The sequence below is a fragment of the Gymnoscopelus braueri genome (genome assembly GCF_963280865.1).
Source record: "Gymnoscopelus braueri genome assembly, chromosome: 9".
NCBI classification, from domain to species: Eukaryota; Metazoa; Chordata; class Actinopteri; order Myctophiformes; family Myctophidae; genus Gymnoscopelus; species Gymnoscopelus braueri.
In genome coordinates this window covers 32,457,704-32,482,832 of record NC_137610.1, presented here as the reverse complement: position 1 = coordinate 32,482,832, position 25,129 = coordinate 32,457,704, and the positions used below count along the sequence as shown (strand labels likewise).

At 45.1% G+C, this 25,129-nt stretch overlaps 1 protein-coding gene across 1 annotated transcript in view; it reads right to left on the bottom strand.

The window, feature by feature from the left end:
- The window catches only part of cttnbp2 (cortactin binding protein 2), a 97,267-nt gene that overhangs the window by 8,804 nt on the left and 63,334 nt on the right, over nucleotides 1–25,129 (bottom strand). The window contains exons 8-19 of the mRNA XM_080437623.1: nucleotides 24,401–24,622; nucleotides 23,854–23,971; nucleotides 23,184–23,486; nucleotides 17,973–18,068; nucleotides 14,413–14,492; nucleotides 12,842–12,928; nucleotides 11,835–11,934; nucleotides 10,927–11,094; nucleotides 3,035–3,207; nucleotides 1,895–2,073; nucleotides 1,240–1,475; nucleotides 30–230 (exon numbers count right to left, since the gene is read on the bottom strand). Of these exons, the coding sequence (XP_080293749.1) occupies nucleotides 30–230; nucleotides 1,240–1,475; nucleotides 1,895–2,073; nucleotides 3,035–3,207; nucleotides 10,927–11,094; nucleotides 11,835–11,934; nucleotides 12,842–12,928; nucleotides 14,413–14,492; nucleotides 17,973–18,068; nucleotides 23,184–23,486; nucleotides 23,854–23,971; nucleotides 24,401–24,622 (1,963 nt within the window). The remainder of the gene's footprint in view (nucleotides 1–29; nucleotides 231–1,239; nucleotides 1,476–1,894; nucleotides 2,074–3,034; nucleotides 3,208–10,926; nucleotides 11,095–11,834; nucleotides 11,935–12,841; nucleotides 12,929–14,412; nucleotides 14,493–17,972; nucleotides 18,069–23,183; nucleotides 23,487–23,853; nucleotides 23,972–24,400; nucleotides 24,623–25,129) is intronic.

Genomic DNA, 25,129 nt, shown 5'->3' with positions numbered 1-25,129 from the left:
AAACACTGTGGTAAAGCAACTTCTCTCACCTTCTCTGAGTGACCCTCCACAGCTCCAGTTGGAGGCGGCGCTTCCCTTCTTTCGTGGGCTAGTACTGGCCCGTCTCCACTGGCCGCTGTCACGCCCCTTCCTTCCGCCACCACCACCGGTGGTGGTACTTCCTTTACAGGAGCCAATGGCAGACATGGGGAAGGACCCACCACGAAACTCCAGCAGGTGTCTGTCAATCTCTGTGGAGGGCCAGGAAAGTACAGTAAGTATCTCCGCCAACGAGTTAATGTTTTCATCTGTCTGTCTGTCTGTCTGTCTGTCTGTCTGTCCGTTTGTCTGTCTATTAGCCGGATCTTGAGCAGTTATGAATGTATTTGGACAAAAGGAGGTGGAAGTTAAGAAAGACTGCAACACCTTATACACAAGCTAACTGGCTATGCTATTTCTGCTAATAACAAAGATAACATGACGTTTGAGCATAGTAACAGTTGAACATTGCGGGCGTCAATAAATGCTCCGTGTACCTTCGTAAGAAGCGCTCAGGCGAGGATATCCAAAGCCCTGTTTTATGTGGACACAGTCCCTATTATTATTATTGAGCAGGTACTAGGGCTGGGTAATTAAAGGGACTACACCATGAATTTTAACTTTTTCTTCTTTTTTGTGTGTTTTTGGTCTCCCCTACCTCTCTTCTATCCCCAAAAATACCTCAGGAGCCACAATCTTGGCTCCTGAGTACTTTTTTTTTTCGATGAAAAATCTCTGGCAGTGGGCAAACGCGGCCAGCAATAATTGTGGCAGTGAATGAGTTAACTGAAAATTTATAGAAACCAATATTTAGAATTACCAATAACCCACTTAATCTTGCTCATGTAGGTTAATCAAAATGGTTTAAAAAATATAAATATATAATTTCAAATGTCTTATATATCAACGAATTGACACAACAAGTTCTAATTTCTTTTTCAAATCGACTAAATCCATTAGTTTGATTAACCACTTAAGCCCTGTATTATACTTCGCTGTACAATGGTGGCATGCAAAACCAGTGAAAATAGCCTATCTACCACCTCACAACGCATTGCATTGTGACGTGTTGTGAGCTTGAAGATCGCCAACCTTTCCTCTTTTTTTTCATAATCGTTCATTAATCATAATCGAGGCAAAAGTTTTAAATAATCGTAATACTGAAGTCATATCGCCCAGCCCTAGCAGGTACACACACACACACACACACACCAGACTCACCGTGTCTTGGAAGAGGACAGCCCGGCAGCACAGCCTTGTTGACCAGGATGCTGAGGGCAGCTTTCACCACCACCTGCTGACCTGAGGTCAGCCCACAGCTGCCAGGAGACGGTCGTCGGGACGACGATGGTGAAGAGGATGAGGAGGACGTAGAAGAGCGTTTGGCCGTTACCCGGGAGACGATGGCTTCCTCCACGCGGGGGACCACCACTGCGTTCCACAGCCGCACCAGCCACCTGGGGCAGAGGAGACCAGGTTAACCAGGTTAACACACACACACACACACACACACACACACACACAAAATTGTACCATGCAGCGGTTCTCAAACTTTTTCATATCAAGGACCCTCAAATTAATATGTATTTGTTCACAGACCCCCATTTGAAAATATTTAGTGCCAGGGACCCCCATACAACATCTGTGCTAAATATTCCACATTCTTCAAATTTTTTCAAGATGTTTTGAAAATTGCAGATCTACAAGCTTGCAGATTGGTTATTTTTTTAAACAGCCACTGTATACAAGTTTAAAGGGGTTACACCGATAGTTATGCTTTTTTTGCTGGGTACCCCCTGGAACCTCCTTAAGAACCCCTGGGGGTTGAGAACTACTGCCATCCAGGTCCACAGGGCTCCACACTCAGAGGACTTACTTGACAATGACTTGTGCGTTGTGCGGGACCACGGGGCAGGACAGGAAGAGGCGGGGCCCAAGGAGAGCCTCGTGGGTCCCCAGACGAGACAGACAGGCGTTGAGCTGCTGCCACACCTGGCTTACCCACAATACACTGCGCTCCAACGCACCCTCCTGACACCACACACCTGTTCCTGTCTGCAGACAGAGAGAGAGAGAGAAAGAGAGAGAGAGAGAGAGAGAGAGAGAGAGAGAGAGAGTTTGATTGATTGATTGATTGAATACTTTATTAACATACTTATTAACAATACAGGTAGTACAGTCAAATGTTACGCACACAAGGTTAACACATTTCCATTGTGGTCCTTATAGAGAGAGAGAGAGAGAGAGAGAGAGAGAGAGAGAGGTGAATAGAGAATCAGGGAACGTTGGAAAGAGAGAGGGAAAGAGAAAACAGAGAGAGTGAGGGAATGAGGAAGTTGAGAGGGGGGGGCAAGAAATACATTTGTAGAGAGGAGAATGAGATGAGGAATATGATAGAGAAACAAGTTTGCATGGATCTATTATCTATTGATTCAGCCAGCCACCGAACTGCATCTATATGTCATTCCTTAATTACCCTCCAGATTCTTCACTTTAATTAGTTTGGATATTCAGTGGCTATTTCTTCAGCCAAATGAATATCGACTTCATCATAAGAGGCCTAATGGAGCCTGAGCTGAAATGAGAAACTCAACAGTAAAGGTTATGAGCAAAAATCTGGCTCCAGTAATGTGGAATTTATCTTGAATCGTTGCTCCAACAAGGTTTGTGATCTTTAGGCTTGCAGTGGTAAACAAGGCTTTTAATCATTTCATTGCAGATTACTTTTCGCGGTTCTGGGCGGATTGGGTTCGTTTTTGGTTTCTTTATTTCGGTTTTAGGGTTAGGATTAGGGTTAGGTTAGGGTTATGTTATTTAATTCTTATTTTTGTCAGATTTTACCGATTTATTATCAAAAAATACATATATATTTGTTTTCATATCTTTGATTTTCGGGACATTGCTCTGCTTGTGCAATTTCGGGACTGTCCCGCGAATTTCGGGACGGGTGGTCACCCTATTTCCCGGTCTTAATGGGTTAATGTAATATACTGTAGTCAGTGGCTAACTGTCTGACCTTGTGGAGAAGTTTCCGGCGGAGGTGTCTTCCCAGCAGGCCGTGCAGCGGCTCCTGGTCCCAGCGCAGGGTCACCCAGCGGAAGTGTTGTTGTAGGCGGAGCTCTGATCCCTGGAGGCGGGTCTTGGACAGCGTACCAATCAGGAAGCCGCCCTCACGAAAGTGATGGGGTCCTGAGAGAGATGCATATAGATTGACAAGAGGGAGGATGGGGGTGCTGTTTCTAAGTGACTGACAGTTATAACCACCTTCCTCTTGCTTTTCAGAGTAATCCTTATCCTTTCTTCTATGCTAAAAGAAAGAAGGAGTCCGTGCTGGAGAACTGGTGATTTAATAACAATATATAATATAAATCCACGTGAACAGCCAGGGTTCTAAATGGTATCATCCGTATTCAATACAAAATATCACTTCCTCGCTTTTGAATGCGACCGCTTCCCTCTCCACTAGAACAGAAGTCCAAAACAATAGAACCATCCCATAATACCTTTCGTCGGTGCGCTCAGCCCGCCACCCCTTAAAGGAACATACCCCTGTTTTCTATCATAGGGTTACACATCCCCCTCACTAAGGTCACAATACAATGGTGGCCTATTAACAATTTCTACACAGCTTTTACAAAATACCCTGGCAGTCACCCATCAACAATACAGCTCTTTTTTTTTTTTTTTTTTTAACAATAGTATGTATTTTTTTTTTTTTTTTTTTTTTTTCTTTTTTTAAGTCCGTGAAAAAGTCTCTGTAAGGCCGGCCTTTAGGCCACATGTGATCTTCCTCGATTCCGCAAGAAGTAATGGTGTTCGTCCACGCTCCCCGGTAGCTCCTTGTCCTCATCCTGAGTGGGGGGCATGTCCCCCCCCAGCAGGCTCAGTCCCTCCAGACGGTGATAAGGACGAAGGTTCAGGACATGATGAACTCCAAGGCTCTCCTGAGCCTCGTCCTCGAGTTCGTAGTTAAGGTCATTGTTCCGTTTGGTGACCCGGTAGGGCCCGGCCCACTTCTGGGCCAGCTTGGCAGAGAATTTGTTGCTTTTACAGGATATTGGATGAGTCCGTAAGAGCACTTCCTCCCCCACATTATAGTGGACCTCACGTCTGTGGGCATCATGATATTTCTTCTGCTTCTGTTGTGCTTTAGCCATGGACGTCTTTGCCCCATCATAGTAATCCCTCAGCCGCTCCCGGAGCTCCTCCACATAGTCATCTGGATCATCATCTATGTTACTCTCCTCTTGGCTGAGTATTCTGTCAATTGGCAAGGCAATGTCGCGTCCAAAGTTCAGTTGCGCCGGGCTGTGGCCCGTGCTATCCTGTATAGCCGAGCGCAGAGCAAAAGCAAACTTGGGCAGGTGTTCATCCCATGTGGTATGGTCTCCATCGACATAGGACTGAATCATGAGTTTGATGTTCCGGTTCATTCGCTCTGTCCAGTTTGCCTGTGGGTGATAGGGAGATATGTACTTGGGCTGAACTCCCCAGCGCTTGCATGTCAGCTTCCACCCCCTAGAGGCAAACTGTGGGCCATTGTCTGAAAGGGCCACCTTAGGTGTCCCCCACCTACAGAAAACTTCATCCTCCAACTTCTGACTAACAGTCTTTGTTGTTGCTGTCCTGAGTGGGAAAAGCTCCACCCACTTGGTGAACTGGTCCACTACAACGAACAAGTACTCATTTCCTTTCTTGCTTCTTGGTAGTGGACCCATCAAGTCAACCGCTATCTTGTACCATGGTTCCCCAGTCTGTTGCGGCTGCATGAAACCTACCGGTTTTTGGTTATCCGGTTTCACTCTTTGACACACATCACATGCTCTGACATAGTTGGCCACATCCTTGGCCATTCCCCGCCAGTAGAATCTCTTGCGTATCTTCTCCAGAGTCTTTTGGTAACCCAAATGTGCAGCCATCTCCTTGTCATGGAAAATCCGTAACACCTTATTTCTGAGTTCATTTGGGATAACCATTTTCCATTCCTCTTCGCCCTCCACTCCATCTGCATCCGTTCCCCTGTAGAGGATGCCCTCCACAACAGCATAGTGTCGTCGTGCCCCCTGGATCCTCCATGCTTGAGGTTCTGAAGGAGGGAGTTCTCCCAGCTTCACATATTGGAGTATGGGCCGCAAGTATTCATCCTTCTCCTGAGCAACCCTGACGGAATTTCGGTCCAGTGGCCCTGCAGTGGCCTTCTCCTCGTTCTCTATAGCAGCAGCCATGGTCGCGATGTGTTCCGGTGCATCAGACCGTGTCATGTCTAGGACCATCTTCTCCTCAGACTCGTCCTCTTCTCCTGCCACATCAACAGGGTTCCTTGAGAGGGCATCCGCACCCTGGTTCAAGTATCCAGCACAATGCCTGACTTCGAAGTCAAATTCCTGTAGCAGGAGAGACCACCTTGCCAGTTTACTACTAGCGTCTTTCATGCTTGACATCCATTTCAGTGCACTGTTGTCAGTCACAAGTATGAATCGTCGTCCTTCCAGGTAAGGACGGAATCGCTTGGCAGCCCACGTAACCGCCAAACATTCCCTCTCTGTGGCATGGTACTGTCTCTCAGTTTTTCCAAGGGTTTTACTTGCAAAGGAAATAACTCTCTTTGTTTTCCCTTCCATCTGGTAGAGAATGGCTCCTAAGCCAATAGCGCTCGCATCTGTCTGGAGATAGAATAGGTTTGCAAAGTTAGGATAGCTCTGGCTCGCACTGAATTGAAGCTCCTCCTTCATGGAATGGTACGCAAGTTCTGTTTCTTCATCCCATTTCCATTTTGCATTCTTCCGTAGAAGTCTTGTCAACGGTTCAGTGAGGCTCGAGAAGTTCTCTACAAAACCTCCATACCAATTGCACAGACCCACAAACTGTCTGATTTCCTCTGGTCTGCCCGGTCGTGGGTAGTTTGCAATGGCCTCCAGGAGTTGTGGATCCGGGGCTATGCCGTCCGGTGAGATTATGTGCCCCAAGTATTTCAGTTGCCTCTGGCCAAAAGAACACTTCTCTCTGTTGCCAGTCAGACCATGAAGCTTCAGCCTATCCAGCACCATTTCCAAATCCTTTAAGTGCCTTTCCCACGTAGGTGAGTAGATCACAATGTCATCTAAATATGCAAAACAGTTGACATTAATAAGCCCTCTTAGCACTTCATTCATGAGCCTCTGAAATGTGGCCGGGGCATTCTTGAGGCCGAAAGGCATCACACGGAACTGGTAGAGGCCAAGGTGAGTGGTGAATGCTGTTTTCTCTTTACTGGACGGGTCCATCTCTATTTGCCAGTACCCGCTCCTCAGGTCGATTGTGCTGAAATACTGGGCACCATGTAGATTGTCCACCACATCCTTCATGTTGATCATAGGGAAGGCGTCCGACTCTGTCACCTCATTCAGTCGTCTATAATCAGCACAAAATCGATTTCCCCCATCTTTTTTCTTGACCACAACAACCGGGGCCGCCCATGGCGAAGTTGATGGTTCAATAATGCCTTGGCTCAGCATGTCCTCCACTTGCTGTTGAATTACAGCTTTCTTTGCTGGGCTATATGGATATGGCCTCTGTCTTGTAGGCCTCGCCCCTTCGGCCCGAATGGCATGGCGAATAGTAGAAGTCCTCCCTATGACTTCGCTAAAGGTGTCTGTGAAGTCATTTAACAAGTCATCCAGTTGTTCTTTCTCACTGTATTCGAGTGCATAGGTATTCTCTGTATCCACTAGCGTAGGTGTGGTTAGAGCCATCTCCAGGGCAGCAAAGTAGGGCACAGTGTCATGACCTGTGTTTCCTGTTTGTGATTCCATCGAGTCCTCCGTAGTACTTAGCCGCTGTGGAGCTGGGGAGCTCGTTGAAAGGATAGCTTTGTCTTCGACCCCCAGGTAGGGACTAGAGTTATTGTCTATGTTCACCCTGGCTGAGTCCATCAAGCCGTCCTGGTACCATGCTTCCCTGTTTTTCAGATCAATCACAAGGTGAGTTGCTTCAATGAAGTCAGCCCCTACAATGAAGTCAGAAGCTAAGTTTGCCATAATAGCAGCCCTTCCTTGCCAGGACCGGTTTCCTGTGTCCAATACAATGGCAACCGTGCCGATAGGGCTGCATTTGATATCTGCTGCAAGAGTCACATCACTGCCTGACCATGGATCTATGGTACATTGTGTCATTTTATCGTACAGTGTCTTTGAGAGTAAACAGTTTGTGGCCCCCGAGTCCAGAAGGGCATGCGTACTGACATTGTTGACCAGAATTTTGAGCAGTGGCAAACCCCCATAACGTGACCAAGCTGTAAGGTGCAGTGTGTTAGGATGTACTCCAGGTTTGACAGCAGCATGTTTAACCTTCCATTGACCTAGTGTTGTGTGAGGGTTGACCATGTCCGTGGTAAATGCAGCACTTTTTTGTGGGGCTGAGACTTCTAACAGGAAGGCTCCCGCCCCGAGGAAGGGGCCTTCCCCATGGAGTTTAAATTGTCCTGTTGCAGTCTGTCCTCTGTTTCAATTGCTACTGTGGCTGCTGCCTGCTGTAATGGTGCACCTTCCCTTTGGTAGCATTGATACTGTGTGTGTCCATTTTTGTTGCATATAAAGCATTTCACAGGTCCATTTCTGGGTTTTTGGTCATTTGTCTGTTTGGATGTGGCAGCATTGCCTTGTGACTTGTTGGTGTGTACCTTATCCGTGGTCCCTTGAGTAGTGGCAGATCCACGATGTGGATTGTTGTCAGCCTCCTTTAAATCCTGCTGCAGAACTCTCCCCTTTTGCACCAGTTGCTCGAGGTCGCAAATCTCCATGGACCTCAACAGCACCTTTAAATCGGAGTGTAGCAGGCCAATGACATATTGTGTAATTTGTTTGTCAGTGCTGGTAGGATGCAGTTGACGGTATAACTCATGTTTCCTCCAAACAAATCTCTCCAGATTTTCATGTGGTTTTTGACGCACCTCCAGATCCCGCTGCAGCTCCTCGCGGCTGATAAGACTGTCATAGTATGACAGGAAGGCAGAGGTGAATTCAGACCAGTTATGTATTTGCGGCCGTTTGTAGTTCCACCACTGCCGCGCCGTGCCTTTAAGGAGGTAGTCTATCTGCAACAGCCACTGGTGTTCTGGCAGTGGAAGAGTGGAAAAGTAGCGTTCCGTCGCAGCTATGAAGTCCAGGGGTTTTATGTTGTCTTTGCCTCCAAACTCCGGTGCTTGTAAGGTTGTTGGGCCTCTGGGGTAGGGGGTAGTCTGCGCTGTGGCCGTACTGAGGCGTAGTGTAGGGTGGGTTTCGGCACTGTGAAGTGGCTGAGAGTCGTTGTGCAGTGCCATATCATGTGCCGTTATGGGGCTTTGTTCAGCGAGGGTCGCGATGTGGGTTGGGGAGGCTCTGAACTCCCCATGCTGTCTGTGAGACGGGTGTATGTTTGTATCAGGCCCCATTCCCTGCAACTCAAGGGCTTGCAAGGTCATCGGGCCTTTAAGGTAGGGCGTGGCCTGTGTTGTGGCACTACTGGGGTGCTGTGGGGGTCGAGGGAAGGCACTTTGAAGTGGTTGACAGTAGCGGGGTGTTGACACATTTGTTGTTGGCATGGCGTTGGTTACAGTGTGGGCAACAACATAAGTGGTTGAGGGTCTAATTTCCCCTTGCTGTCGGTGAGATGGGAGATTATTTGTATCATTCCCCATTTTCTGCATCCCTGGGGTTTGTAAGGTTGTTGGGCCTGTAGGGTAGGATGTGGCCCGTACTGTAGCATTACTGGGGCGCAGTGGAGAATGGGGGTAGTCATTGTGCAGCGGTTGTGCATACTTGGTTGGTGCCATATAATTTGCTGTTACGGGGCCTGGTTCAGTGTGGGCAGCAATTTGGGCAGGTGGGTGGCTGATGTCACCATGCAGTTGGTGAGGTTTGGGCTTATTCATAGCAGAAGCCATTCCCTGAATTTCAGTCTGATGAATGTTATGCACCCGGTGCTTGAGCATTGACACCTCCCTGTTGATGGCACTCAGGTGAGAATATTTAATGTCCTCATAGTCCATTTTGCAAGACTTAAATGCTTGATTCAATGTTTGTACGTTTGACTGTGTCACCTTCAAACACTCCTGGACATCATTCACCACATTTTTCAGGTCATCAAGTTCATGGTCATGTCTGGTTGCAGAGTCCTCACAACCACCAAGTCTTGTCTCCACCTGTTTTGTGTGTGTTTTAATTCCCATAATTTGCTCCATAACTTCCTGTTTGAAATCAATTTGATTTTTCATCAGACTGTACTGTAGGTGAGTTAAGTTCTTGTTTTGCTCATCCATTTTATCCAAAATGCAGTGAAACATTTGAGTTGAACTGTAATTGTCTGCAGCAGTGCATTTGGGTGCCTGCATGTCACTGACGCTGCCATTGATCACGTGGCTCGACGCGTCATATTGCGCAGCATGCTGTGAGACGGTTTCAAGCCCCCCCGAAAAGTTTCTCTCAGTCTGTAGGCCCGCCCCCGTATAGGACGTGCCGGGTGCACTGAATGAATGGGGAACAGTTTCAAGTTCCCCCAAATGGTTCTCCACGTCTGAACGCGCTTCATAGTCACTGTAACCGGTCTCATCTAGTACAATCATTTCACAGAATTGATTATGAGATCTCCTTCGTGGCGGTTCCTCCGCAGTTTGTGCTTCAAATGACTCGTTAATACGTTGAGATAAACTGTGCTCAAACTCACTCGTTCGGTGACTTCGGTCCTGTTCCGTGTTGTCCCGCGACGGGACATTGGGGCGGCTCGGTTCGCCGTATTCATAGTTTCCCTCGTTGATTACGGAGCGATACATTTTCCACAATGTTGGGCGCCAATATAACCACCTTCCTCTTGCTTTTCAGAGTAATCCTTATCCTTTCTTCTATGCTAAAAGAAAGAAGGAGTCCGTGCTGGAGAACTGGTGATTTAATAACAATATATAATATAAATCCACGTGAACAGCCAGGGTTCTAAATGGTATCATCCGTATTCAATACAAAATATCACTTCCTCGCTTTTGAATGCGACCGCTTCCCTCTCCACTAGAACAGAAGTCCAAAACAATAGAACCATCCCATAATACCTTTCGTCGGTGCGCTCAGCCCGCCACCCCTTAAAGGAACATACCCCTGTTTTCTATCATAGGGTTACACAGTGGTGGAAGAAGTACTCAGATATTTTACTTAAGTAAAAGCACCAATACCACAATATAAACATACTCTGTTACAAGCAAAAGGCTTGTGTTCAAAATGTTACTTGAGTAAAAGTACAAAAGTATTGGCATCAAAATATACTTAAAGTATCAAAAGTAAAAGTACTAAAATGTTTGAAAATAGCAGATCTACAAGCTCACAACGCGTCGCATCCCGACGCGTTGTGAGCTTGTAGATCTGCTATTTTCAAATAGCCTATGTATAAAATAGGGCTAAAGTTGTTAAAGTATGTTTCATAATATAATAATTTATATCTGCAAAGTAGCTAGTAACCAAAGTTTTCAAATAAATAATTAAAAGTAAAAATGCCTTAAAATTGTACTTAAGTACAGTACTTGAGTACCTGTACTTAGTTACTTTACACCACTGGTGACTGACACGTATTTAGCTCTGCAGTTTAAAATAATAAAGCTAGTCTCCAAACAGAAACATAAAAAAAAAAATGTGTTGACTTTCTTTCTTTGATTTATACAAGGAAGCTACAATAAAAAAAATAACCATTGAATCAACTGTTGCATTTTGCTGCCAGGAGGCATGGCTCATGTTATTTGCTTCTAAATACTGTTGTTCCTAATCAATTTCAGTTCCTTTTAAATATTTCACTAAAATGAGACAAAAAATGCAAATTGAACATATAACGTCTATCATTTTAACATCATTATCTACATACTGTAGCCTAGCTTAACCCACTTCCTGTTGTTAGAAGCATCAACAGGCCTCATACCAGTAAGCAGGGCCAGCGAGCAGGCTGAGCCCCTGTTGTCCAAGCTGAGGCACAGGTCCCCCAGCAGGCCGGACAGGGAGGATGCCTTCTCCAGGCCCTCCAACAGCACCACCACACAGTGACCTCTGACACCCCCTGCACCCACCCCTACCGCTGGCACCAGGAAGCCTGGGACACAATGTGGAAACAGGAAGGGAGAGGATGAGCTAGTGAGTCAACAAATAGGGACCATTAGGGCTGTCACCAACCATCATGACATTTTACTTGACAATTAACTGCCACTCAAATTAATTGCGATCAACTATTTAATTGTGTTTTTGGCATTGAACATTGGAACATATAAATCACAATGACATTGCTGTTTGGCTTTTAGGTTTCATAAACAAATGAATGACATATTTAACAATTGTATACTATATTAGCAGAGAGCAGATCACAACGCAGATAGCAGATCACGCTTCGTGCTTCGCAATGATCTGCTACTTTTAACTATTTATTTTTAAATGTTTGAAAATGTATGAACAATTTTCAGCATGAAAACAATTATGACGATTATGCAAAATAATTGCGATTATCTCAAATAATTGCGATTAGGAGATTATGTTTTAATTCTGACAGGCCTAGGGGCGATAACAGTATATCAAATGATATGTCAAATGATAACAGTATCAGCAAAGAGCATCGTTCAAGCAGGGAAAATCGTCTTGAGTGTAAAGTGGTCATTGCTCTCAGGCTGTGCAATATGTATTTATATGTATTTAATTCTCTAATGAGAATGTGTGTATGTGCCTGTGTTAATGTATTGAGTATGTACATACCAACTGTATGTAGGTATACATTCTGTATGTATGTATGTATGTACATTCTGTATGTATGTATGTATGTATGTATGTATGTATGTATTTTACCACAGGTAATGAACGTCTCCAGCAGCTGTTCTTTAGTCAGGCTCTCATCCACCTCCACCCGTACCACGTCACAGCACACACCCCCTGCCTCCTTCTTTGCCTGGGAAGGAGGAGAAGAGGAGGAGCGGTGGGGCGGAGGGGAGGGGAGGAGGAAGAGGGTTTGGGGTGGAGGAAGAGGGTTAGGGGGGGACAGGGGGGTGGAGGGGAGCAAAAAAAAGGGGGACGGGAGGGATTTGAAATCAGATGGGTGGTAGGAAGAGATGCAGAGGTTGTCATGGAAACACAAGTAAAATGTTACCGCCAGCCAAGGCACAGAGATAGAGAAATTAGAGTAAATGTTCACCACCACTCCAATCACTTGATTCCCAGCATCCATATTCTGGGGAAACATTTGTCTAGCTAGCTTTTTTTGGCAAAGAAATTTGGTGTAGAAGGAAAAAAGTACAGAGCCAACTCAGGTCCAGTTTACTAAGTCTAGAGGCTTTGAGTGGTTAACATGTGGGTGGAGACAACATGAAGGCCCCAAAATGTCCGACCTGGCTGACATTTGCTTAGTTAGTGTTATGTTCATGTTGTTTCCACACACTGAAGCCCCTCAGAGTGACTCGGGCGGGGTGGAGGTCTTGTGTCAACGTTTCCTGTTGTGGAAACACTGACTGAGACAGTACCCACAGTAGCTACTGTATAATGGGGCGGTTTCAATATCATTGCATCACATTATAGTGAAGCACAGCATCCATAACAGTGAGATGTTTCTTGCTAATGGTGATTGTGTTCTGTTGACCTGCCTCTTTACATCACCAGAACCACAGTGGAACACCAGTGATTAATCCTAACCTTAAAAACACCCATAATGGTCCAATTGGTTCCATTTGTACACTCAAGAGTTACAGACCAGTAAGAGTCCATTTGGTTCCTAACTATCAAACATTTAGCGGGGACCCCTTCAAGGACTCTTCGGGGGTCCCTGGACCCATGTTGGAGAATCAGTGGTATAGTGTGTTTACCTTAATGCAGCGAGCAATCTGATTGGCTATGTACTCCTGACAGCTTCCCTCCAGCCCATGGAAGATGAGGTTCCCATACTGTTCCACCTGGACACACACACACACACACACACACACACGGAAGTAACCATGTAAGTAAGTAATTAAAATTGTATTTACAGTATAAAGCTTTTTTATAAAGTTTTTTAAACACTATACCAAAGCGCTTCAGTAGGATTAACCGGTACAACGGTATGAGGCAGGCCAGGGCATTCACTTCACCATCAGTGGTTTTACACACAGCACAATACACCCAACTTGGTCAACGACCTGATTCAAACTAACCGGCTGCCTTTTATAGGCCCCTGATACCATCCACTGAGGGTGATCTACACACCACATAGATATAAATACATACATAAATGCAAATGCCCATAAAGCCAAAACCATAACAAGTACATACAAAACTACATAGCTGCAAAATTACCCACTCCCTGATAACATCCACTACTAAACATAACGTAACCCCACAAGGTGAGCTACAGGTGAGGTGAGTTGTAAAAATTACTCTTAAAAATTACCTGTGTTGCTAGTATGTTAGATTTCAGCTTATGGCCAAACAAATTACAATTCCCTATTAACATTTTACGCAGGTCCTCGGCTTCCCAATCAGCAACAAACACAAAACATGAAATGCCGCAAATGGTCAAACAATGCTCAATAAAATAAATGAATCCATAACCTTGTGCAATTATTCCAATGTGCAACTATGCTGCGCAAATATGCGCAATGCTTATTCCTACGGCCCATAAAAATACCCAAGCAACGGAACCCTTGGTCTCTGTTACAGCTTCACATAACAGAAAAGTGCGATACACACACAGGTACACATAAGGATACAAAGATACAAAAATAACACTGAAACATACAAACATGTTTATCTTGGTGAGTTTTGGTCCATTACACTGAAGAACTACATAGAATAACATGTATTCATTTATATAAGAAAGGGAGAACAGACACCTTGAATGATTAATTAAGTTGTTTTCACAAGACGGCACAATTATATAAATGGACAATATGAGACGTGCACAAATTTTGTGCAAAACTCTATGTGCACAAATATTCAATTTTCTAATCTTGTGTCCTGAGACCCAAACTCTATGTCCATGTGCTGAGAAGTATGGAATTAGATTTTTATGTTTTTATCAGCTGAGATCTACAATGATACTCCATTCATAAAATGGCCAGTAGAGGGTGCTCTGTCACGAGAATCCTCAGCATCATCAGGCACCTGCATCTCTCTCCCCCCTCTCTCTCCCCCTCTCTCTCCCCCCTCTCTCTCTCTTTCTCTCTCTCTTCTTTTCATCTGTCCATGTAATCTCCCCCTCATCTCTTTCATATGCTCATCTCTGCTGCTGTCTTTGTCTTGCTCTTTCCCCCATGTTTCCAATGTCTTACTCAACTAAGCCCTCTCACGTTGTTCAGTGTGTGTGTGTGTGTGTGTGTGTGTGTGTGTGTGTGTGTGTGTGTGTGTGTGTGTGTGTGTGTGTGTGTGTGTGTGTGTGTGTGTGTGTGTGTGTGCGTATTACCAGTCGGACATAGTTGTGCAGCAGAGGCAGGGGGAAGAGAGATTCCAGAGCCAACTCATCCAGGCATGATTCAGACAGACCTGTCAGAACACACACACACACACACACACACACACACGCTTTAGCTTTAAATCCGCTGAGTTTTAATGTCAGAAACTCAAAATATCTTTGCTCCTACAGTCACAAAGCTGCAGGATATCAGTCATTACATACAGACAGTAGATAGTAACAATGAAACATACAGTATAGTGTTACTAACACACTTCATACAGTACAACATGACCATGCAGCATAGTGTTACTAACACAGCCATCACAGGGGCAGACATGTTTCTCTCCACTGAACATAAGCTGGACAATTACTGGCTGAAGAAAGATTGTGGGTGGACGGGTCGATACAGACTCCTGAGTCAGGTTCACACACGCGCACGCGCGCACACGCACACGCACACGCACACGCACACGCACACACACACACACACACAGAGAGCAATGACATTGCTTTCCCACTTGCTTCAGAATAAAGCTGCAGTTATGTACAGAATGGAGGGGGTAAGAGGAGGAGAGGAGACTGTGGAGAGAGTGAAGGAGAGGAGAGGAGAGAGTGAAGGAGAGGAGAGAGTGGAGGAGAGGAGACAAAGAGTGAAAGGAAATGGGTGCAGCAGTTTATGAGGAGGAGGCGGCAGACTGTTCCTCATGGATTGCATGCATTCACAGTCAGGGCCGCATTAACCGCGGAACTTAGTGGAACTTGTGTTCCACGGCCTGAGCCTGCAGGGGCCCTGTGTGAATTATGTATTTAAAAATATATATATTATTGTAAAAAAAATATATATATATATTATTTTATTATAATATTATATATATTCTTCTTATTATTATTTATAAAAATGTATATATTCGGGCCCTGCTGTGTGAATTATATATATTTAGAAACATATGTTGCTTTATTTTTAATGTTGCGCGGCAGAAAAGATGCAAACCTCTTGCATACCGTTGCTGGTACTGATGTGTCACTTCTACTTCCTGTAAGTAGACAAAAAAATAAAACTACTGTCGACTAATCTTTACAAGCGGCTCTTATTTTGAAATCCTCCGCTTTTATTGTAAGTTTGTTTCTGTTAACCAGTATGAGTCTGCTATCATGGTCTGTGACCGCAACACAAATAAACAAGAACCATGTGGATTAAACGCAAGATTTGGGCCAACGTTCATATTATTTACGATATGAAAACCAGCTCCTGTGACTTAAACATTGTACAAACTTTGGAAGTGCCGTGCATTAAACTCTTTGAACCTCGGCGCAGCATGGTGAGTTAACCTGACAATGAAGATGTGTGTGCGTGTGTGTGTTTGTTTGAAGTAGACTGTATCTCACGTGCTGTGTTTGAATAATGTAGCTCACGGTTGTTAATGTCATCTCTGTCTGTCTGTCTGTCTGTCTGTCTGTCTGTCTGTCTGTCTGTCTGTCTGTCTGTCTGTCTGTCTGTCTGTCTGTCTTAGTGCTACCATAATGTACACTGTGAAAATCTAAATGACATATTCTTAATACATTTGTACTGTGCAAATAGCTGAATAGGATGGGTATAGGTCTACGCTACTGTATTTTAACATCAGTCGGTCATAATGGTGAGCCATAGTATTATTTTCTGAGGTGGTAAAAAGGTTGAGAACCACTGCGGTAGACTTCAAGAGGTCTTTTTACTTTAACTTTTCAAGTACATTTCAGAGCCTGTACTTTTGTACTTTTACTTGAGTAATTAGTTGAATGAGTACTTTTACTAAAGTCGCTTTTTACATAAGTAAATGTATCTGAGGCTACTTCTACTTTAAGTGAAGAAAGTGAGTAGTACTTTTACCATCTCTGCTGAGTATTGTTTTCTCAATTCTAAACTTGAATTGTTTAATTTCTTATGAAGAATAAGAAAATAAATATGAAACATTTGTTACCCATCTCATCACCATATGTCTAGTAGGCTACGACTGTAATGACCATAAAATAACCTCCTTAATAATAAATGTAATTTGTAATGATAGACACTGTAGTCATAGCATAGACTGAAGTTGGAAAGGCTCTGCCCAGTGCCTGTGTCAGCACCGATCGTGCTGGCGGTGGCACGTGCACCAAACGCACGTGCGCGTGAACGCACCCAATATTGTCCGATTAATGTTGAGGGGGGGCCTTTGATTTGGTGTAGTTCCACGGCCCTGAGGGGCCTTAATGCGGCCCTGTTCACAGTGCAAACAGAGCAATCCAAGACAAAGTATCAAGGGAGGAATAATGATACTTCCTGATGTGTGTGCATAGCTCTACACTATATAGTAAGCCTGTTTTAGAGCTCTACACTGTGCAATAATCTTGTGTTAAGAGCACTACGCTACACAGTATGCATGTGTTAGAGCTCTACACTACAGTACGCCTGTGTTTAATTGGCAAAATGTGTCCCAGTGTTGTTGTCCCAGTATGGATGTGATACTGCGAGGGCATAATGCAGTGCAAAAACAGTTATTTAGTGATTTTGATATTTTTTTTAAAGTTCAAACGTTGTTTGAAATTAATTGAATACAACTTTGTTATTAATGGTAATTTTCCTGCTGTGGAAGGATATTGTTGTCATAGATAAGATGCAGGTTGCCGGCAGGGCTGCACGGTGCGGAGAAAATATGCAATGTGTGATAAATTGGATGAGATATATGAGATATGAGATGCGATCAAACAGAAATGTCATTGTGTCTCTGATTGTACGTGCCAATAAATCTGTTCTCATCATTGCCTCCAATATTAAGAAGCCAATTTTCCAGCTTCCGAGTCTCTGTGATCACTTCTATTGTGTTTCAATGGAGCGTAACATAATACAGGTGTTGTCAATGACATATCTTTCCGTTTCTGAAACAGACGAATGGAGGCAAAGAAGTCAAGCCAGTCCAACATATATAACCTCCAATCACATACGGCCACAAACCTCATGGTTCATCTACTGACTCTATGCTGTCTATTTAAGCAGACCGTCACTCACTCTTACATGCTTAGTAGGGGTATTCATCTCTCCCTTATAAGATGATACGATACGTATCTAAATACATGGGCTACGCTGCGATTTGATTCAACGATACGTGTGATGCGATGCAATACAATGCAGTTTTTTGCCAGATTGTTCTGGAGCTCCATGGGTGCAGACACTGCCAAATACAATGCAATATTATTTCAATAAATGGTTTTCATCTCAACAATAGTGTCCAACTGAACTATAAAAAGTGATTTGTTCAAGGGTCACAAAACACTAACTGGCTAATCAATGCTAATTATCATTCCTCTACTGTTAAAGTTTGATGACCCTTGATACTTTTTTATAGTCGTCCATTGTCCTGCCAACAGAAACACCAAATAAGTGATCACAGACAAGCGTGGCGTCCGAAGTTGGCTTCTTCTTAACATTGCTGTCAGTGGTAAGAACATTCTGATATTGCAGTCATTTGCAATGTGTCTATTGTGGAAATTGATATAGCAATGACAATACAAATACATAATACATGGTGCAGCACTGGTTGCCAGGTTTGTACCTTTGAGGCGGATCATGATGCGCTGACTGAGGGGCTTTCGGACCAGATCCCAGGGGGACAGAGGCAGCTCCTGACCTGGCACCCATGCTGTGTCTCCTGGAATCAGACACACAAGAACGTTAGCTTAATATAGCACACATTCATTTATGTTTGCAGTTTGATTATGTGATTGTATGTACTTGTCCCGTATGAGATATACAGCTTGTACACACACACAAAAATAATAACGCAAACACGCACTGTATACATACAGTATATAATCTACAGGCAACACACACATCATGTACGCATGCACTTGTGCACGCACACATGTGCACATACTGCAGACAGGGCACACACCAGCATGTGTGCGCGTGTCTGGGTAGGCTGATCCCAGCTGACAGAAAGCTGACAAAATTCTCATCCTTCCCTCTCTCTCATATCTCATCCATAATGTATAAGCTAGACTAAGAAAGAAATTATGTTGAGTGACATATGCCTAGTACAGTAGGAAATAAAGAAAATATGGGATTTAGAGAGAGAGACAGAGAGAGAGAGGGGGAGAGAGATAGAAGGAGAATGTTAATACTTAATTTAATTTCAATGTAGATGACACAGCATTCATCTATAAATGTATCTTTAAATTCAAGGATTGTTGGTATGTCCTTCGCATAGCTCAAGATTAGAAGTGGATAAGTCCATCGGATCAGCAGTTCTCCAGAACCGGCCTGCTACGAAAAGCTACGCATATCTTGCGAATCGCTCATCAGATCGACTTCACACTTGGCGAGTGTGTTGCTCAGGACACAAGAAAGTGCAGTGTTGAGGGTGAAGTCGATCGGATGAGTGGTTCTCCAAAGACTAGTAGGTACGCATTCCAAACGGCGGCCACGCCCCAAACGGGTACTGCACTAGTGTTGATAAAGAATAGTGAATTGATGGAGAGCAATAAAGAGAGAGAGAAAGAGAGACACACAGAAAGACAGAGAGAGAGAGAGAGAGAGAGAGAGAGACAGACAGACAGACAGACAGACAGACAGACAGACAGAGATGATGGTTTAGCACCAGACAGTATCACTAGATCAATAAGACAGAAGTAAACGCAAAGTGAAACAGAGCTTTGTCACCATAGGACGGAGCTATTTAAGGCGGCAGAAAGACACAGAAGGAGAGACAGAGAGAGACAGAAAGAGAGACAAGAGAGAACGTGTGTGTGTGTGTGTGCGTGCGTGCGTGCGTGCGTGCGTGCGTGCGTGCGTGCGTGCGTGCGTGCGTGCGTGCGTGCGTGCGTGCGTGCGTGCGTGCGTGCGTGCGTGCGTGCGTGCGTGCGTGCGTGCGTGCGTGTGTGACATTATGAGAGAGTGAGACAAAGGCAGGGCCTACTGTACGTATAGACAGACTGAGACAGTTTGTCCTTGATGTGTGATTGACAGGACAGGGTTTATACTATCAGTCTGGAGCTCACACACACTAAAAGCACACGGCCAGCCAAACAATCACTTACTGTCAGCCTGACACGCACGCACGCACACACACACGCACACGCACACGCACCCGCACACACACACGCACACACACACACACACACACGCACACGCACACGCAGACAGAAATTATTTTAGATGCATACCCTCAAACAGACACACCCTCACCGTCTCAGCTGGCCCGTGTGTGCGCGTGTGTGTGTGTGTGTGTGTGTGTGTGTGTGTGTGTGTGTGTGTGTGTGTGTGTGTGTGTGTGTGTGTGTGTGTGTGTGTGTGTGTGTGTGTGTGTGTGTGCGTGCGCGTGCGTGCGTGCGTGCGTGCGTGCGTGCGTGCGTGCGTGTGTGTGTATGTGTCCATGTGCAGGTCTGAATGACAGTGTTATTTGTAGAGGCTTTGGTTCAGAGCGGTCTAGACGGTTTTAATTAAACTCCTGGCCCAGTCCAACACAACACCTCTGTAGACACAGACCAAGGTAAGGAATGGGACCGTGTGTGTGTGTGTGTGTGTGTGTGTGTGTGTGTGTGTGTGTGTGTGTGTGTGTGTGTGTGTGTGTGTGTGTGTGAGCAGACCATCGCTCAGCTAGGCTACAGATGTAAACTTTGGGTTTTTATCTTTGGTAGTCTAGGACACGTGCACAAGTTGGTTGGCCTTCAAATGGCCGGCCTCTCCAAAAGGAGGGCTAAAAATTAGCAAGGTACTGCTCAATATCAGCTATTATAGGAAGCCGTTCAATTTGGAGGAGGCGTTGTTTCCTTTACCCATGATTGTTGTCCGCTGTGTTCGAAAAGTATGCCATCTTTTGTTTTGTATGTAACAATGCTCTGCCTTACATACATACTTTGTAACTGGCTGTTTTCCCTTTATCTGACTGCACTGGCAGTGTTTATGTCCTTTGTACATCTTGTACTTCTGTTTATGTGGACATAAATAAATATTTCAAATGTGTGTGTGTGTGTGTGTGTGTGTGTGTGTGTGTGTGTGTGTGTGTGTGTGTGTGTGTGTGTGTGTGTGTGTGTGTGTGTGTGTGTGTGTGTGTGTACAGGACATGCATCTGAATGCATTCTCTATCAGTGGTCATATTGTGTACATTGCTATAAAGTGTTGCTATAAAGTCAGCTGCACTGGCAGTTGCCTAGAAACTCTTCTAATTAGCTCTTAAACAATGGGCTTCTAGTTAATCCCCCTACTATGTACTGTACGTCAGACATGTTGCCATGGTTGCCAAATCTCTTTTTAGCTGAATAAGAGTAGGCTGTACAAGTGTTTAGAACTAGGACGGAAACATCGTGGTATAGGAGAAAGGCGCTGGCAGTATCTGATCCAAGGCCAGCTAAGATGACAACTACAGTACATCTAGAGGTTTATGTAGCCAATCTTTCAAATTCGCGCTCAAATTGCGAGCACTCATTACAGCCTCATGTCTTTAGCGGTGGCTCCGATGCTGTACCTGTCTATTCACTGTTTAACCGTGTTCAATTTAAACTGCTCAAGTGCATAGGATGTGAGAACAAACAATGCCAGAGGGAGTACAACCAGAGTCCAACAGGAAGCTAGAGAGTGTGACAAAGATGGATAGAAAGGGCGAGAGAAGGGGCGAGAGAGTGATGGGATAGAGAAATGAGGAGAGAAAGGATGAGAGATAAAGGGAGAGAGAGAGATAAGGAGGGTTGTATTGTGCTGCCATCTGGCCTCTCTCTCCCTTATTCTCCATAATGTTTATTACAAATATTTTAAAAACATATTCAAAAGCTACACTCTCTCTCTCCACTGTGTTTGTTAGAATAGGGCTGAGGCATTCACATTGATCTCTTTGGACTCGCTCAAGGCTCAACATGGCTGCCCTGCTGACAGAGGGGAAACTCTGCCTGACACTGCTATAGGAGCCAGAGGGAGGAGAGAGCGAGAGAAGGAGAGAGAGACAGAGGGGGGTGAGGAGAGGAACCAGGGAGGGGGGGAGAGATAGAAAGGGGAAGAAGAGGAGGCGGGAAGGATGGAGACGGCAAGCAAGGGAGGGGAGAAGAGGAGGAGGAGGTGACTGAAGGAAGGAGGGAAAGTGTCAGGGAGGGCAGATGCACGGACAAGCCAAGAGTCTCTTCTTATAAATAGATTGCAGCTCTTTGCGGGAGTTGGCTGGACTATTGATGGCTGGGCGGCAGTGGTGTGTGTGTGTGTGTGTGTGTGTGTGTGTGTGTGTGTGTGTGTGTGTGTGTGTGTGTGTGTGTGTGTGTGTGTGTGTGTGTGTGTGTGTGTGTGTGTGTGTGTGTGTGTGTGTGTGTGTGTGTGTTATAGATAAGGGACTAAATCCTGAGCAGGTCCACAGAGGAAGGTGTTTCTGCCTTTTGGACTTTGTTTAGACAGCATCAGGAAGCAAGGCATTCGGTGTAAAAGGCATAATGAATTGCACAGCCCTACTGTGGCTCTGATGCAAAGTTGATCTAATACTGTATATAAGTAAGGCGAACATTGCAGCAGCAACATAAATTATATTAATGGACCCGTCTATGGTGAAGCGATCTTATTGAGCACAGTGGCTTTAGCCACTTTCCACCTGGGGTCCTTCTTTTGGGCATATGTCATAAATAAATTAAATAAATAATGAAAATAGCAGATCTACAAGCTCACAACATGTCACATCTTGTAAATGTTTGGTCTTGGGACATTTTGAACATTTTTGAAAGATCTCGTCTGTAGTGACATGCTCAAAATAGGGATGCCAGGGTTAATGTGGTTAACCTTAACAGATACTGTACATGCCAAACCCTAAACATTACCCTAGACATGTGTCCCCAATCAACTGCTTTGATGTTCAGAATCTGTCTCAGAATGTGGCCTACGTCAGGAAGACATCAGCATTTTAGGATGCCAATTTACTGAATGCCATTTTTATCCCAAAGCCCGAAAATAGCCCGTTCTACCTCTGCGACGCGTTGATGACCTTGTAGAGCTGCTACTTTCGGTGTGCACCACTGGAGCGCAACTAAGATAAATAAATCAGGCATAACTCTAGCAACCCTAACCTCTCAATGCGTAATCTTAAAGGGATAGTACACCCAAAAATACTTTTTTTCTATCGATTGGTCACCCCATGGAGACTTGAATTCATGGATATATTTTAGTTTTTGCCACATTCCTAAGCCAATAATTTGATGACCAGCAGACCGGTAGGCAGCGGTTCCGGTAGGAGACACAAAGGAGACAACAGTGTGTCTCCTACCGGAACCGCTGCCGGTCATCAAATTATTGGCTTAGGAATGCGACAAAAACAAAAAGGTATCCATGAATTCAAGTCTCCATGGGGTGACTAATCGATAGAAAAAAAGTCATTTTGGGGGTGAACTATCCCTTTAACTCATTCACTGCCACAATTATTGCTGGCCGCGTTTGCCCACTGCCAGAGATTTTTCATTTAAAAAAAAAAGTACTCAGGAGCCGAGATACAGAATTTTTAAGTTTTAAGTTAACAAGGAAGTGGATGGGAGTGTAGATCTTTAAACAATCATATCTCCTTGGTCTTTGGGTCAAATTTGAAAAAAAAACTAAAAAAAAACTAAAAAAAAAAAAATTAATTTTTTTCAAAAAAAAAAAATTACGTTTTTTACGTCAGTGGCAGGATTGGTAAACGGGACAAATTACGTTTTTTACGTCAGTGGCAGGATTGGTAAACGGGACAAATTACGTTTTTTACGTCAGTGGCAGTGAATGAGTTAAAGTACGAATCCTAAAGCGTACTAAGCAGTGAACTCCTCACCTATGAGCACGGAGGTGATGCTGCCAGGGCTCAGCCCCAGCAAGGGGTGTGGGCCGTCGTCCCGGCCCAGCGGGGAGTCTCGGCACAGCAGCTGGAGGTGGGAGGTGAAGGCCTGGCCCAGGGCGTGGCCCAGCTGGGCCCAGCGCGTGGAACGCTCCACACACACCCTGCCCAGCACCGCCCGGCGGCTCCCAGCACCTCCCTCCTCATCCTGCAACACCTCCAACGGACACATGGGCTCCACGCCTCCTTCTTCACCTCCTCCGCCGGACAGCTGCACGCACACCTGCACCCTGTAGGAGTCTGGAGGGTGTGAGGAGGAGAGGGATATGGGAAGGAAAGTAGGGAAAGAGGACGGGAGAGTGAGGGAGGAATTAAGAGAGAAGGAGAGAGAAAAAAGAGGAAAGGACATGGAACAAATGGGAAAGAGCAGGTGAGGGAGAGCAAAAGAAAGAGAGCATAATCTATGTTACGTAACATAAGCCATAATTACCATAACACAAGGCTACTGCATACGTGTGTCACACGCACACGCACACGCATCCACACACACACACACACACACACACACACACACACACACACACACACACACACACACACACACACACACACACACACACACACACACACACACACACACACACACACACACACACAGTATACTGACGGAGATTCTCCAGCAGGTCTTTACAGTCGTCTGTGGCAACATCATGGATGGTGCGGTTGCATTTATCTCGTCTGTCAATATCCTGTTCAGTGTGGCTGAAAAGCACCTCCAGACACTCCTACACACACACACACACACACACACACACACACACACACACACACACACACACACACACACACACACACACACACACACACACACACACACACACACACACACACACACACACACACACACACACACCTTTTATTTATAAATATACAAAGATTCCAAAATGATATTCCAAACATATAAAAACTAAAAATTATAAAAAAAAGTGAACAACACAAAGAACACTTAAAACTGGCTCCAACAGAGTTAGTTATAATGGGGGTCGTCAGACCAACGGTACTTCGGAATAATGGGCTGTCGGACTAATGTCATGGCACCGCAAAGAATATGGTCTCCCTCCATGACATAGTGTTAAAACCAATAATGCAATTGTGTCTGGTGTAGTCTTGTACACAGTCTCCTGTATGAGTGCTGGTACTGCTGTGTACTGTACCTTGAAGCCGCGAGCAGCAGCCATATGTGCAGCCGTCCAGCCCTCAGCGTTTGCTTGGTTGAGCAGTGCAGCGGGCAGCGCCAGGGAGACGGGCCGCCCTTCAGCAGGGTGAGCGGGGTCAGAGGTCACATTGGGCTCACCGGGGACAGGGTGGCAGAGGAGGAGACGGAGCGTGTCCACGTGTCCTGCGCGCACGGCCGCGTGGAGCGCTGTGCAGCCATCCTGTAGAACAAACACACACACACACACACACACACACACACACAGTAGATATAAGGAAAAATGCACAGCTGCACAGGTATGCTTTCAGACCTATTTATTTGCATTTATAAGAGGCAGGGAGACTATAACACAGGCATACTGTATACTGTATATAGTACACTCTCAGAATGTTCTGTTTCACCACACAGATTCCTACTCTAACATCTGTGTAAAACAATTACACCCTAGATCCTGGGCATTTCCACGGCTATCTAAAAATAGCTATGTGTTGCAGTGATTAGCTGTGCTGTTGGCTGCGCTGTGACGGTGTGTTGGATCTGCAGGGGCTGAGGTCTGCAAATGTAGAGCAAGGGATAGTCAAACACAGCTCTCTTCTCATGCCAGCAGCGGGCAACAGGGACCCCCTGTGGTCGCCATGGCCGGAAGCGGGACATCAAAGAGTGAGTCAATGAATCCACAGGAATATTAAGCTCTCATCATTGTCAGATTTATGTGAAAAAGTTAAAC